We start from the raw sequence: 14888 nt of genomic DNA on the forward strand, positions 1-14888 counted from the left end.
CATTCAATCTAGTTTGTGGCAGCCACAAAAGCAAAGTTTCTGAAGCAGAACAACTCCTTTCTAAGTCAGAACTACACAATTAAACAGAAATCACACTTTCAAACCAGAACAGATTTTTTTCCAATTTTGTTACAAGGTGTAATGATCCCATTGTAATTGGTTGGTCTGGATGGCCCCTAGGGTCTCTTCCGACTCCAGGATTCTATGATTCCAAGAAGCCTCGTTCAGAACATGGGGCAAAACAGCTACATAACAGCTGAGATTGCAAATGCAAGAACCTCTCCTATGGAAATGACTGGTCAATGTGCACCCATGTTCGTTGTGAAAACTGGAAGGAAAAAGTAACTTGTTCTGTTAGGAGCCAGAAACAGCATCTTGCAGAATCCACAAACGCTCTGGCTGTTCAAACACTTCGGTCGGTCACAAAAGTCATGAATTAATCAGCAGCCGAACAACCATCAGAACTGGAGAAACGCCTTAAAATTTAATACTGCAAAATTCCACGGAAGTTGTGTTCTTGCCTGCTCTGCCTGAAAGTCGAATATCTTCATAAACACAGCAGAGAAGCCTCTGTTAACCCTTAAGAGGCATAACAAACCAACAAAAATGCCGTTTTGTGATTCAGCAAAACACTTGACATTTGATTCTGATTTGGAAAAGAGGGAGTTAAGTCTACCGATTAAATGGATTCAGGGATTAGGTATGTAGAGAAACCAGTTTCATCACTTATTCAAAGGGTCTGCGCCTTTTAAAGATTTACAAAGCCCCCACCATGGCTTACACTCGTGTTTTTTTAAAGAAATAAATAAACGTAATGGCTGGGATCCAGGAGATACTTTATGCATGCCTGCATTCCCTTTCAAAGCGGATGGACATTCCAACTCTCTGCTTCCCAAAGTGGACTTATCTGATAAATCCTGCAGAAGTGGAATTGTGCATGCTGTGCAAATTGTGCCCAAGGGTCCACGGTGCGCATCGGTGCAAATGCGCTTTTGGTTGTTGCACCATCGGTCCCATTCAATGCACCATGTTCCTCCACATCTGTTGGGAACGTGGCCTAGAAACGTGGCCTTTTTAATGATTCCTCTGCCATAAAACTGTCAACACAAAAAATCGACTATCACCTAGGCCTCCGGTGGCCTAGGGGATAAAAGCCTTGTGACTTGAAGGTTGGGTTGCTGACCTGAAGGCTGCCAGGTTCGAATCCCACCGGGGGGGTGGGGGGCGGGGATGAGCTCCCTCTATCAGCTCCAGCTCCATGCGGGGACATGAGAGAAGCCTCCCACAAGGATGGTAAATACATCAAAACATCCGGGCGTCCCCTGGACAATGTCCTTGCAGACAGCCAATTCTCTCACTCCAGAAGCAACTCCGGTTGCTCCTGACACAAAAAAAAAAAAAAAAAACCTGCCAAAAGACAAGAGGTTATTTCCAAAATCTGGACCTGGATGAAGCTGAATAGTTTGGGAAGAGAAAGAAATGGAGCTACAGGCACCCAATGTCCATTCACACTGTGGAATTAATGCAACTTGACACCGCTTTAACTGTGATGGAATCAGAAGATTTGTAGTTATATGAAGCCTTTAGCCTTCTTTGCTAAAGAGTTCTGGTGCCTCACCCAACTACAACCCCAATTCCATTGCATTGCACCAAGAGGTGTCAAACTGCATTAATTCTCCAGTAAAGATGTCCAGAAGTTACATCCTTTTATAGCCGGGGTCCCTCCTGACGGCAACAGCAGCAGAAGTTCTTTGCCCTCCTCTCCAATAAAGTTGTTGCCTTCTTTGTCAAAACTTTCATTATTCCCTGCAAAGGAGCATTGATAAAATAATCATGACTTAAAAATAACTGACCTACTTTGATACAACCACTTCAGAAGTAACATGCACCGCATCCATATTGCGCATTACTCAAAGAAAGGGAGTGAAAGCATGTACTATTTTTATGCTTTGGGGTGTTGTGTGGTTTCTTTCCAGGCCATATAGCTGTGTTTCTAGCAGCATTTTCTCCTGACGTTTCAGCTGCATCTGCAGCTGGCATGCTTTGCTTTTTTATCTTAGTCTTGTCAATGTTTCAATCCTAGAGACAGTTGAACACTGTTTGAATCTCAACTTTCCGTCTGTTTTTGGCTACCTGTTCTTGCTTAGGTTTCCGTTGTGGAATAAAAAGGGAGTAGTTGACAGATGGACGGAAGGATGAAGAGGCAAGCAGATGGACGGATACCTGTCGCAATCCCAGAAGCCGCAGGAAATCCGAAGTGAGTGAAGGAAGCCAACCTCGTGCATCATCCTTACATGCATGAGCCATCCCCGGGTTGCAAGCATCTGACTTACAAATGACTCCTAGTTAAGAACAGGGCTGTTCTTATGTGAGAGCCCCTATATAAATGGGCTAAAGAGAAGGTTCTGGTATTCTGTACAATAAAACCTGTTGGAACCTACTAGCGTGTGTCTTGGTGCTTTTTCTGGTGGAAGACTTACCCACAGCACAACTGGGAGAAGAGAACCCGACAATTTGTACAGAATACCAGAACCTTCTCTTTAGCCCATTTATATAGGGGCTCTCACATTCCAGAGGGTAATTGAGGTTTTATTGGCCCGTTTTATGGCTGGCATCTGTTCTCTGTCAGCCACCGGAGATGTCAAAGATTGGAGATCATGACACAAGGTTTCAAATGGCATGAAAACAGGTTCCACCTCAACATGAAGAAGAGCAAGAACTGTTTGACAGAGGAATAAGTTGCTGCCTAGGAGTCCAATGGAGGCTCCTTCTCTGGGGATTTTAAAGCAGAGGCTGGATGGCCATCTGACGAAAGGGATCGAATTGTGTTGTCCTTGCCCAGCAGACGTACCCAGACGTACCCACAGCACACTAATGAAAGCACCATCATCCCACCTTCTGCTCGCGTGCCGCCCTGGCAAGGATAAGACGGCCTCGTAATCTTTATCTGGGAGAGAAAAACATCTTCAAAAGCAGAAAAGCTTCTTAGGCCTTCAAAGACAAAGAAAGGAAAGGAGGAAAGGGGGCCCAGGGGGAGATTAGTTGGGAAAAAGATATAATATGGGCCTCTGAGTGGAAAAAGAGAGGGTGGAAGAGGGAGGCATCACAACCAAAAGCCTGCATTTGAAGAGTATTTTGCAAATGGGGCAGGGTTGGAAAAGCTGTACAGGACATTCCTGAGTTATAAACATCCGACTTACAAACCACTCCAAGTTAAGGACAGGGCTGAGACAACACCAAGTGAGAGGGATCTATCTTTAGGATGGGAAATCTACTCATGGAAGAGCTACTATCGTGGTAATAGGGGTCTCCCCTGAAGCTTTAGCTACAATTCTAAAGAGTGGAATATTATTATTATTATTATTATTATTATTATTATTATTATTATTATTACAGTCAGTTCCCAAGTTACGAACAAGATAGTACTATCCCACTCCCTCTCTCTAATTGCCTATAGGACTGTCTATAAAAAGGTAAAGGTTTCCCCTGACTTTAAGTCCAGTCGAGTCCAACTCTGGGGGTTGTTGCTCATCTCCATTCCTAAGCCAAAGAGCCGGCGTTGTCCGTAGACACCTCCAAGGTCATGTGGCCACTGGCATGAATGCATGGAGCGCCGTTACCTTCCCACCGGAGCGGTACCTATTGATCTACTCACATTGGCATGTTTTCGAACTGCTAGGTTGGCAGGAGCTGGGGCTAACAGTGGGCGCTCACTCCGCTCCCGGGATTTGAATCTGGGACCTTTTGGTCCGCAAGTTCACCAGCTCAGCGCTTTAACACACTGAGCCACCAGGATATTGCCACACAATATAAAGTTTTGGTGAAGAATGCTGGGAACTACAGTCCCCCGTCACCAATTGTCATCTTCACTTCACTTCACTTAATTAGTCGCTCTCCACCAGAGTGCTCCGAGCGACTTACAGTTTAAAATATCATTCCACAATATAAAAACATTCAACATAAAAATTCATCTGCAGCCTTAGCCAATTAATATAATAACACTGATTCAAACACTGCTTATTCTCTTGCTTATCCGAGCACAAAAATCTTTTACTGTGCCTACTTTTGGCTTAGAGGTGAGAACTTTTACTTGGGAGATGGACTGAGAAGCATTTCGCAAAGCATATGGGCACCAACACAGGTGTTAAGCAGCTGACCTTAAGCAGACTACAATTCCCATGGTCCCCGCCGTATGTATGGGAGCCGTAATGCCAAACAGGCTCAGAGGGCAACGGCCACAAACGGGTGCCACTCCATGCCCAGCAGCTGGGTTGATTTCTACACACAAGGGAACAGCGGCCGTTTTGAGAAATGGAGCAGGCTAAGAATAGAAGTGTTTGCATATTCCTGCCACCCGCCGCCAGGTGCAGAAACAGGTGTGTGTCTGGATGCCACAAAGAAAGGAAGACAAGCCGGGGCACGGTGACCGGGTCATCTCTGGCCAGACTCCTTCCCTCGGCATATGACAACCCCAGGCAGGAGCAGCACTGGAAACAGAATGCTATTGTCGAAAGAATCGATTCGGTAATAAATTAAAAAAGGGAGAGCAAGGGGACAATTGTCTCCCGGAGAAAGGGTGCCAAGGCCGCAAGTCCAGAATCTCTCTGGGCTCCTGGCCAAGGGCTCATCACGGTCGGCTCATGCCAAGCCATGCAAATAAACCCAGCAGCAGCAGCAGGCTGTTTCCCAGAACAGGGCTCCTCAAACTTTTTAAGCCGAGGGCTGGTTTGTGCTCCCTCAGACTAGTAGGTCGTCAAATACTAACTAATTCCTCTGAAACACTGCACATATCTCATTTGGAGTGTATCTATATCTCCTATGCACATAATAAAAGTGAATTTTATTATTGTGATTACTATTGTTATCAACCTACCCTCCCTGTACTGCCGCATTTAGTCCACCCACCCACGAAGATAACAGAAATGGTGTTTCTTTGCTGATTGATGTCATTATTTATTGTTATGTTGTTGTTTTAACTCTCTTTTTATACTGTGAACTGCATTCATATGTAATTTTTATATTAAATTGTGTTGTTGGGCTTTGCCCCATGTGAGCCACCCCGAGTCCTCTAGGGGAAATGGTGGTGGGATATAAAAATAAAGTGATTACTATATACACACACACACACCTACGTTTATATATAGACACGTGCGCGCGTGCGTGCGTGTGTGTGTGTGTGTATGTATGTATGTATATATATATATATATATATATATATAAACGTCCTTGTGTATCCATTCATAGAACATCTTAGGCAATCCGTTCTTATTTTTTATATACATATATCTATCTATATACACATATATAAATATATATATATATTAGCTTTATTTTTTTTTCTTCTTATTATTATTATCCCAAATACAGTATAGTCTCACTTATCCAAGATTCTGGATTATCCAAGCCATTTTTGTAGTCAATCGTGATATTTTGGTGCTAAATTCGTAAATACCGTAATTACAACATAACATTCCTGCGTATTGAACTACTTTTTCTCTCAAATTTGTTGTATAACAGGATGTTTTGTTGCTTAATTTGTAAAATCATAACCTAATTTGATGTTTAATAGGCTTTTCCTTAATTCCTCCTTATTATCCAAGATATTCGCTTATCCAAGGTTCTGCCGGGCCATTTAGCTTGGATAAGTGAGACTCTACTGTAATAGCAAATCTTATTGAACTGAACGACTTCTAGAAAGATATGCCAATAACACAGGCACCGCATCTTTTAAAAATCCAAAACATTGCCATTCGAGCAACCGTAAATCCAGGCCACATTGAGGACAGAAGTGGGTACATTTCTAAATGTAAAGCAAGAAAGGAACAGCTCTCTCTCTCTCTCTCTCTGTACATTTCTATCAGATCTTTCCTGAACAAAATCTTACAGGGATCCGTCTGCTGCGCGAAAAGCACATCAGCAGGGCTTCCAGCAGAACCGAAGCAAGGCGTGACCTATTTGGGCGGTGAGTACAGGATTTCTGGGGCTTCTTCACAAGCCGAGCTTCACAAGTTTCTGCATCTCTGCGCAAGACTTCACAGGGTTTGCTTGGTGACTTTGTGGTTGTGCCCTATGCCTGCCGGTGCCGGAGGAGTTTGTGAAATAGCCTTTGTGCGACCTCCGCACCTGCTCCCCGAAGCCTGGAGGAAGCCAAGGGTCGGATTCAAAGGGTGCCGCATGCATGCGCTCTTCCAGAGGCAGGGCTCTCTGCCTGACCTGAATTTAGCACCTATTACTAGCAAAGTGCCAAGTGTTCTTCTGGGAACCGTGGATGTCAGAGCGAGGAAACAAATGGCATTTGGAAGTGGGGCTTGGCATTTGCGTGCGTTTGGCCTCGTTGCCACCATTGTCCTCTTGTTTCCTTGCAGCAGCAGCCCGTGTTTCACAGGACGGAGGATACACAGTAGAGTCTCACTTATCCAACATAAATGGGTCACCAGAACATTGGATAACCGAAAATGTTGGATAATAAGGAGGGATTAAGGAAAAGCCTATTAAATGTCAAATTAAATGAGAAATGATAAAGACAACCTGTACTGATTTACGGCTACAGCACGAGGATTTTGGATGAACGGATTTTTAACCATAGGTTTTATATTTTTATATTACAGTAGAGTCTCACTTATCCAACATAAACGGACCAGCAGAACGTTGGATAAGCAAATATGTTGGATAATAAGGAGGGATTAAGGAAAAGCCTATTAAACATCAAATTAGGTTATGATTTTACAAATTAAGCACCAAAGCATCATGTTAGACAACAAATTTGACAGAAAATGTAGTTCAATACAAAATAATGCTATGTAGTAATTACTGTATTTACGAATTTAGCACGAAAATATCACGATTTATTGAAAACATCAACTACAAAAATGTGTTGGATAATCCAGAACGTTGGATAAGCGAGTGTTGGATAAGTGAGACTCTACTGTATTTTAATTGCTTTAATTGGATTTTCATTGTTATGTTTTAATTATGTGTAGGCATCGAATTGTTGCCAATTGTGTACGCCACCCTGAGTCCCTTCGGGTGAGAAGGGTGGGATATAACTGTTGGAAATAAATAAAATAAAAACAAATACATTACATTAAGATTTACATGTTTTACAACTCTTCCACTTGTTTGGGAGCATGGCTGCACTTGTGTTGTTGTGCATGTTGGCCTGTTGTACGTTGCTGCCTAGAGAAACAGCTGTGGATCTGGGCGGGAGGCACACTGTGTTGGATAATACAGAACGTTGGATGAATGATGACTGGATAAGCGAGACTCTACTGTATGTTTATTTTGTATGTCAGAGACAACCCAAGTTCTCATTTTGTGACACACTCATCATAACAACAACAACCTTATTCTTATATCCCATCCCATCTCCCCGGAGGGACTCGGGGCGGCTCACGTGGGGACCAAGCCCAAATACAGTCATCCAGCTTTACTTGCGAAACGGAGAGCAAACCAACCCACTATAAAGAGATACAGACACATATGGAGACACAATAAACTTGAAGGTACTCCTTTTTAAAAATCGTGTCAGAAGCGACGTGAGAATATATTGCAAGTCGCTTCTGGTGTGAGAGAATTAGCCGTCCTCAAGCGCATTGCCCAGGGGACGCCGAGATGTGTTAGCTGGGAGGCTTCTCTCATGTTCCCGCAAGCGAGAGCTGACAGACGGGAGCTCACCCAGTCTCGTGGATTCAAACTGGCAACCTTCAGGTCAGCAACCCAACCTTCAGGTCAGCAGTTCAGCCAGCACAAGGGTTTAACTCATTGCACTACGGCAGCTCATGCGGTACCCCGGTTAATCAAGGTAAATCCAATGAATTAAATGAACAGAAAAAGATTGCAATATCTGGCTCACTCACCTTTGCGCGACACACTTACACACAGCAGCTGACATACTAACATGTTGCAACATGCGTAGAATCAGAGAATGCTGGAGTTAGAGGAGGCCGCAAGGGCCATCCAGTCCAACCCCATTCTGCCTTTATGCGGGAAATGCACAATCAAAGCACCCACGACAGATGGCTATCCAGCCTCTGTTTAAAGTCCTCCAAAGAAGGAGCCTCCCTTGGACTCTGAGGCAGAGAGTTCCACTGCTGAACAGTGCTTCTTACAGTCTGGAAGTTCTTCCTAATGTTCAAGTGCCATCTCCTTTCTTGGGATTTGAACCCATGGTTCCATTGCGTCCTAGTCTCCAGGGCAGCAGAAAGAAAGCCCTGCTTTGCCTCTTCCTTACGATTTCCTTTCAGATATTTAAACATTGCTCCTACCAACCTCTTCTGAGGCTAAACAGAGCCAGCTATTTAAGACACTCTTTAGAGGGATTATTCATGGTCTCCAGAACTTTGATCCTTTTAGCTGCCCTCCTCTGGACACCTTCCAGCTTAGAGTCAATGTGCTCAGAACTGGACAGAATTCCTTCCCTGTAATAAAGAGGTCTGACCAAAGCAGAAGACAGTAGTATCATTATTTTCCCCAATCTAGACACTATACTCCTTTTGAGGCAGCCCAAAATCCCACTGGCTTTTTTAGCTGCAGCATCACACATTTGGCTGTTGTTCAACTTGTTGTCCACAAAGACTACAAGTTCTCTTTGAGAAATGGACAGCTTTCAAGCCTGGCATCACCCATTCTGTCTCTGCACATTTTGGTTTTTTTCTGCCTAAGTGAAGTATCCTATACTTCTTGTTGACATTCATTTTGTTTGTTTTGGACAATCAGCTCTGTAATCTGTTAAGATCCTTTTGCAATCTGATCCTGTCTCCTGGAGTATTGGCTCTCTCCCCCAATTTGGTGTAATCTGCAAACTTGAACAGCTTGCCCTCTAAACCAGGCGTCCCCGAACTTTTTGAAGAGAGGGCCAGTTCACGGTCCCTCAGATCATTGGAGGGCCGGACTATAGTTGAGAAAAAAAAACTATAAACAAATTCCTATCCACACTGCACATCTCTTATTTTGAAGTAAAAAACAAAACAAAACGGGAACAAATACAGCCTCAATGTTAATAAAAATCATAATCATAATAAAAATAATAAAGAAGGTTGGAAGAGACCCCTTGGCCCATTTAGTCCAACCCCCTTCTACCTTTTTGCACCAAAAGCACAAGCAAAACACTCCTGACAGACGGCCACCCAGCCTCAATGTTGTTAATAATAATAATAATAATAATAATAATAATAATAATAATAATAATAATACATCACACAGCCCTAAACGCTTGGGAACTTGTGATTTTATGATACGAAATCCAGCATATCTATCTCGTTTGCTGTGTTATACTGTGTCTTTGTGTCAATAATAATAATAATAATAAAGAGGATTGGAAGAGACCCCTTGCGCCATATAGTCCAGCCCCCTTCTGCCTTTTTGTACCAAAAGCGCTAGCAAAGCGCCACCCTTGATAATTAATTATTAATTAAATACTAATTCAAATACTGTTATAAACAAGAAAAACTCTGGAAGGCACACACCGGGCAAGGGAGGGGCTGGGGGCCGGATAAATGGCTTCGATGGGCCGCATGTGGCCCCCGGGCCTTAGTTTGGGGACCCCTGCTCTAAACCTTCACCCAAGTCATTGATAAAGATGTTGAACAGCTCTGAAAGTACCAGGACAAGGTCCTCTTTATGACACCCAAATAGTCACCTCTTTCCAGGATGAGGAAGAGTAACCTTTGAGTTCGGACGCTCAACCAATTACAAATCCATCTCACAGTAGCACTGTTTGGCCCACATTTTGCTAGTTTGTTTGCAAGAAGTGATAACAGACTGCCTCCTTCATGATCTGCTTCAGAATCTTTCCTGGTCTTGAGATCAGGTTGATTGGACATTACTCATGGTTTGGAGAGCTTCCTTGAAGAGAAGGCTCACATCTGCCCTCCTTACAGTATGAAAACGCTCAGATCCCACCGTCCACAAAATGCAAACTTCACCCATCTAGACAAGACCAGGCAGGTTAGCATATTGACTCAGGAAAAAAAGAAGCAGTCTGACAGGTGCAACCAAAGCCAACTGGAGCATCTGAAATATTTCTATAAAGACACACACAAACACTACCTCCTTGGTTGCCTGGGCTTGGAAAGAGCCAGTTGAAACCAAGACCAAAATTACCTTTCTTAAGATCTGCTCATCGAACCAAAGACACCTGGGGTTTGGGCCACGTTTCCCTCCACAGCTGCACACCATAACAAAAGAAATCTCACTCTGTAAGGTTTCAGCCTGTGGTACCCTTCATGGAGTGCAGACAGATCAAAACCACATAAATTTTCCACTCTTTCCCCCTGCCCAAGCTAGGATCCAGGTCATCTAATTTCAGACAGTGGGATACTTATTTTTTATTTATTTATTTACAGTATTTATATTCCACCATTCTTTCTCACCTCGAAGGGGACTCAGGGCGGATCACATTGTATATACATATAAGGCAAACATTCAATGCCATATACACATAGAACAAAGACAGAGACAGACGCAGAGGCAATTTAATCTTCTCCTGAGGGGATGTTCGATTAAATGAATTGACGGGATTCAAACTACAAGCTCATGAGGTTCAGTTGTCAATAATAACAGTAAAATAATAATAATAATCCTCTCTTCAAGGCTTTACTTTTTGAAGACAAGAACCTCCACAGCTAAACCATCTATGTATTACCAACCAAATGTCTTGTGAAGAAGGCAAGAGCTATCCAAAAATACAGCCACTCATATAATGCAGTTTCAGAATGCAGATGAACTGCATTGGACTGAACAATATAATCATTATTATTATATTTATACCCCACTTTTTCTCTCCACAATATAGCAGTGTAGACTCAAATAATCCAGTTCAAGACATTATATGAGTCTACACTGACCATCTATTGCAGTTCAAACTACATCATATGGCAGTGTAGATGGGGTCTCAGTTACCACTCATGTAGTGTCTCTTATCCAAAATGCTTGAGAATATATATGTGCGCGATATACTCAAGTATAAGCCGAACCGAATATAAGCCGAGGCACCTAATTTTACCACATGAAAACCTGGGAAAACATTGACTCCAGTATAAGCCGAGGGTGGTAAATTTCAGAAATAAAAATAGATACCAATAAAATTACATTAATTGAGGCATCGGTAGGTTAGATGTTTTTGAATATTTACATAAAGCTCAAATTTAAGGAAAGATTGTCCAACTCTGATCAAATCATTATTCTCATCTTCTTCAATGTCAATGTGCTTATGTATCCTTTTAATAATAATAGAGTAAAATAATACATGTAATAATAATAATAAATACAGGAAAATAATACAAGTAATAATAAATAGAGTAAAATAATAAATGCAATAATAATAATAATAATAATAATAAGATCAGAGTGAAATAACAAATTTATTATTATTATTAATAATAATAATAATAATAATAAATAGAGTAAAATAAATGTAAATAGTAGCAACAATAATAGAGAAAAATAATAAATGTACCATATATTCTCGAGTATAAGCTGACCCAAATATAAGCCAGACAGGAAACTCACCTGCGTGTAAGCCAAGGGGGGCTTTTTCAGTCTTAAAAAGGGGGCTGAAAAACTAGGCTTATACTCGAGTATATACAGAATATATATATACACACACATACACATATATATATCACAGGTATTCCAAAATCCACATATATATGTGTGTTTGTGTGTGTAAAGGTAAAGGTTTTCCGCTGACATTAAGTCCAGTCGTGTCCAACTCTGTGGGATAGTGCTCATCTTCATTCCTAAACTGAAGAGCCGGAGCTGTCCGTAGACACCTCCTAGGTCATGTGGACGGCATGACTGCAGCCCCCAAGATATCTGTAGCTATTTTTAATAATTTTAAAATATATATTTTTAATAATTTGGTGCATGATATAAACTTTGTCTACCAAAAGCTCTGCTGTATTTTGCATCCACATATATAATGAGGTATTTTGAATATGGACCCAAGTCTAAACATGAAGTTGAATCATCGTGTGTGTGTGTGTGACATATATATATGACAAATTTGGAGATAACTTTATATGCAATAATTTGGCCCATGAAAGGAACATTTTGCACCAACAGAAAGGTATTTACTTTCTCAGTTATTCATATGGACAATTCTGGAGTATTTACCATCCTTTAACTCATGAAAATAACTCAAATCCATCCCTTTGCACATGGAAATAACCGAAATCGATCCTTTTGCACATGAAAAAAAATTCAAATTGATGCTTTTGCATGCAAAAAGAACCTTAATCGATGCTTTTGCACATGAAAAAAATTCAAATTGATCCTTTTGCATGCAAAAATAACCGAAATCGATGCTTTTGCACATGAAAAAAAACGAATGGATCCTTTTGCATGCAAAAATAACCGAAATCGATCCTTTTGCAGATTAAAAAAATTCAAATGGATTCTTTTGCATGCAAAAATGACCGAAATCGATCCCTTTGCACATGAAAATAACTTTGCCTTTGCTGAAAGCAAATGTGTACTCTCTCAGCCTTAAAGGGGGCCATTTTGTAATATTTTAAGTAATTTCTGATAAGGGAACACTCGTCTTTGACTAGGCCAGGGATAATATGGCCTAATAGTTATCGGGTGAGGCTGCTGTCCCCATTGAAGCCCACTCCCCACAAAATATGCAGATAAAATGGGGGTCTCAGGTTTCCTTTTGGGGGGCAGGAGGCCTCAGAAAGGAAATGGGGACCCCCGAAAGCCCACCCCCAGGAAAGGAAGGCGCCCCATAAGGCTGTTAACTCTATTTCTTCCTCAGAAAAAGGCGCCCCAAATACAAATAAAAGCCCCCTCCCCCCCCCCCTTTCCCACATTTTCCCTCCCGCCGCCCCGTCTTACCTGCGAAGGCGGGTCCTTGAAACATAGAGGTTTCCCTTTTTGTTTTGTTTCTTCGCGGGCCCGCCCGCCTCGTTCCCGGAGACACACACGGGAAGCGCCGGAGGAGAGCGAGCGAGCGAGCGAGAGAGAAGCATGAATGAACGCCTCCCAGCCACCGTCGAAGAGCCTCGCCGGAGGCCCCGCCCCCTCGCCTCTCTCGCGAGATCGCCCACGCTACAGGCGCTGAGATCCTGCGACCCACCCGTTTTGTAACCCCGCCCTCTTTTTTTAAACAGCCAATCAAGGGCCGCGCTTCCCAAGGTCCAATCGGAGGAGGCGCGTGGGCGAGGCAGGCTACGTCAGTCTCTTTCGGTACCTTGCTCCCGCCTCACGAGCCCGGCTGTCCAATCAGAGCACTCGACGCCACAGCCTCGACCAATGGCCTTCCTCCGCCAAGGCCCAAGAATACAAAGATCAGTCGGGTGCATCTGCGCTGTAGCATGAATGCAGTTTGGTCCCGCTTTAAGTGCCAAGGCTCAATGGTAGGCATTGCTGGGATTTGTTGTTTGACAAGGCCTTTGTCCTTCCCTACAAGACCGCAAACTCACAGGATCCAACTGCATTGAGCAATAGCAGTTGAAGTGGGATCAAACTGCTTTAATTCCTCGGTGTAGATGCTCCCCATGTCATTTTTAAAGGAGTGCAGGCAGTCTCTGTGGCAATGAAGACCTCCCTCTGCCTCTGAAAAGGAACCATTTGTGCCAAAATCTTTCAAAAAGATTGAAAGGAAGGGTGGATACATTTGTAGGAGCATCAAAAGGTACCTTTAGATTGAGCTGTCACAGCAGGAGTGACAGAATCGCAAATGAATTGCACACTGGAATAGCAAGGCCTCCTTCCATTGCTGGAGGTGAGCCTTTGGAACATGATATTGGGAATTTATTATTTATTAATATTATTTAATACACTAGAGTCTCAGTTATCCAACATAAACGGGCCGGCAGAACGTTGGATAAGCAAATATGTCGGGTAATAAGGAAGGATTTAAGGAAAAGCCTATTAAACATCAAATTAGGTTATGATGTTACAAATTAAGCACCAAAACATCATGTTATACAACAAATTTGACAGGAAAGCAGTTCAATACGCAGTAGTGCTAAGTAGTAATTACTGTATTTACGAATTTAGCACCAAAATATCACAATGCATTGAAAACATTGACTACAAAAATGTGTTGGATAATCCAGAACGTTGGATAAGCGAGTGTTGGATAAGTGAGACTCCGAAGGGGACTCAGAGCGGCTTACAAATTAAATTTACATACAATATTATATTATTAGCATAGCACAATACTGGCAATAAATTACTATATTGTACTATATCAATATATTGTAATACTATTATTTTTATTATAAATATTACATGTAATATATAGTATATAATTAACATTATTATATTGTTCAATTGTTTATTCGTTCAGTCGCTTCCGACTCTTCGTGACCTCCTTTACCATCCCAGGCCAGAGCTCCCTGTCGGCCGTGTAGTAACCTATGACAAATAGTGAAGAGCAGAGACATCACACTGGCAACGAAGGTCCGCATAGTCAAAGCCATGGTATTCCCCATAGTAACCTATGGATGCGAGAGATGGACCATAAGGAAGGCTGAGCGAAGGAAGAGAGAGGCTTTTGGACTCTGGTGTTGGAGGACAATGCTGAGCGTGCCTTGGACCTTGGCAAGAACATCCAGCCAGTCCATCCTCTAGGAAATAATGCCCAGTGGCTGCTCACTGGAGGGAAGGGGATGACTGGTTTGTTCTTCTTGAAGTCCAAAGCACTCTCAGCATTTTCCTCCAACGCTAAAGGGAAGAAGTGTTGCATGAGATCCAATAGCTTCTCCAAATGGGAGCAAATCCTGGCTCCGCGACTCGACAGAGAAGATAATAATAATAATAATAATAATAATAATAATAATAATAATAATAATAATAATAATAATAATAACTTTATTTATACCCCGCCACCATCTCCCCAGCGGGGACTCGGGGCGGCTAACATGGGGCCATGCCCAGAC

The 14888-nt window shown here is 42.4% G+C and overlaps 1 protein-coding gene across 3 annotated transcripts in view; it reads right to left on the reverse strand.

Annotated features, from left to right (window-relative positions):
* Positions 1-13061, reverse strand: part of glce (glucuronic acid epimerase) — a 56187-nt gene extending 43126 nt beyond the window's left edge. Inside the window, exon 1 of one of the 3 annotated variants that reach the window (XM_062963149.1) lies at positions 12838-13061. In XM_062963149.1, coding sequence (XP_062819219.1) covers positions 12838-12971 — 134 coding nt within the window. In that variant the 5' untranslated portion in view covers positions 12972-13061. The remainder of the gene's footprint in view (positions 1-12837) is intronic. The other 2 variants (XM_003228562.3, XM_008122276.2) reach the window with 2 other exon arrangements.
* Between the last annotated feature and the right edge of the window lie 1827 nt (positions 13062-14888).

This window comes from Anolis carolinensis, unplaced genomic scaffold, assembly GCF_035594765.1.
Source record: "Anolis carolinensis isolate JA03-04 unplaced genomic scaffold, rAnoCar3.1.pri scaffold_11, whole genome shotgun sequence".
NCBI classification, from domain to species: domain Eukaryota; kingdom Metazoa; phylum Chordata; class Lepidosauria; order Squamata; family Dactyloidae; genus Anolis; species Anolis carolinensis.